This window comes from Emiliania huxleyi (assembly GCF_000372725.1).
Source record: "Emiliania huxleyi CCMP1516 unplaced genomic scaffold EMIHUscaffold_107, whole genome shotgun sequence".
In the NCBI taxonomy this organism is placed as follows: domain Eukaryota; phylum Haptophyta; order Isochrysidales; family Noelaerhabdaceae; genus Emiliania; species Emiliania huxleyi.
In genome coordinates, this window is record NW_005201984.1 from 392,216 (window position 1) to 393,617 (window position 1,402).

A 1,402-nucleotide genomic window follows, 5' to 3' on the forward strand; every position below is an offset into this window, starting at 1 on the left:
CAATGTATTTCATAAGAATAACGGGAGGGTAATTCTATTTTAATCTATTTGGATAAAAGTAAACCACGGTCTGGGAAATTAAAGGTGTGGTGATTTTAATTATCCTCCCTCCCTCCCCCGCCCTGCAGGTTGACGTGCTCGCCCCGCTCGAGCGGCTCGACGAGGCGGCGGCGGTGGTGATGCACAAGGCCGGCTTCCTGCAGCCCACCGGCTACGAGCGCTTCGCGCCCGGCCCGACCTCCGGCGCCTGGTCGCGCCGCAAGGCGCAGCTTCCCGTTCAGGCGAGCGGCGACTTTTGCGCCGCCGGCCCCCGCCTCCGCGCGTGCGAGGCGGCGGTGCTCGCCGCCGCACCGGACGACCACCGGCTGTACCAGCTGGCCGTCGAGCGGTTCGCGGCGCAGGTAGCGTCCCTGCGCGGGGTCCCCACCTTTGCTCGGACACTCGAGGCCCACTTTGCCGCGGTGGCGGCCGTAGGGCAGGCGGCAGCTGGAAGATGACTGTGTGTCAGTCGGAAACATGGTCAGTGTGATGATATTAGTCTTTATAGTGGCTGTGACCACTCTGCATCCTTCGTGAACTGTTGAACCTCTCTCGCTCTGTGCTTGGATTCCCTCCCACTTTTGTGCTCCGAACACGGCTGTTTTCATCGTGAGGGAGAAGCGGAGAGAAAAGCGCGGCGGGGGCACGCCCACACGCGCACATACACACACGCGCACACGCACACACACTCTCTATCTCTCCAGCTCATGCTCCACCGACATATAGCCTAGCCCGCTCTCTCATCGCGCATAACACACACGCCGCGAAACGGCACACGGGATCGAGAGACAGAGAGAGAGCGCGCGGACGCCCTCGCGCCCCGCGACCCTCCACACCCCGAACGCACCCTCCCCGAACGCACCCCGTCCGCCCGACTCTCGGGCTGCCACCCCCCCTCCACCCCGCCCCTCCACCCCGCCCCTCAGCCAGCCCATCACGCACCGGGCCGACACCTCTGCACACCGCGGGGCGCGTGGGTCGAAGCGCCCCGCCGTCTCCAGCTCTCATCTGCGTGTTCGTCACCAGCTGTCGTCGAAGTCGTCCCAGTCTCCGGCCGACACCTGCAGGCAAGAACCGGGTCTCGCTCTGACCGCGCCGCGGACTCTCCTCTCGCGCCCCGCCCGCCGCCCGCCTTTGCCGCGGCGACCTTGCGGCTCTTACCGCTCGCCCCAACGATGGCGCTGCAGTGCGACACCTTCGGCGCGACAAAGCCCGACCCCCTGCAGGACATGTCGCGGACATGTCGGGGACACTTCAAGGACGCGGCGAAGCCCCCCCCCCCCCACAGCCCGCCGCCCTGTCCCCTCCCCCTCTCACTCGCTCCCGCGCTCGCCCTCTCCTCCTCTCCCTCTCACCCGCCTCC

At 66.4% G+C, this 1,402-nt stretch overlaps 1 protein-coding gene across 1 annotated transcript in view; it reads left to right on the top strand.

Moving 5' to 3' along the window:
• The window catches only part of EMIHUDRAFT_108677 (hypothetical protein), a gene marked incomplete at both ends in the record, with an annotated part of 5,640 nt that overhangs the window by 1,026 nt on the left and 3,212 nt on the right, over positions 1-1,402 (top strand). The window contains one exon of the mRNA XM_005792564.1: positions 129-401. Within this exon, the coding sequence (XP_005792621.1) occupies positions 129-401 (273 nt within the window). The remainder of the gene's footprint in view (positions 1-128; positions 402-1,402) is intronic.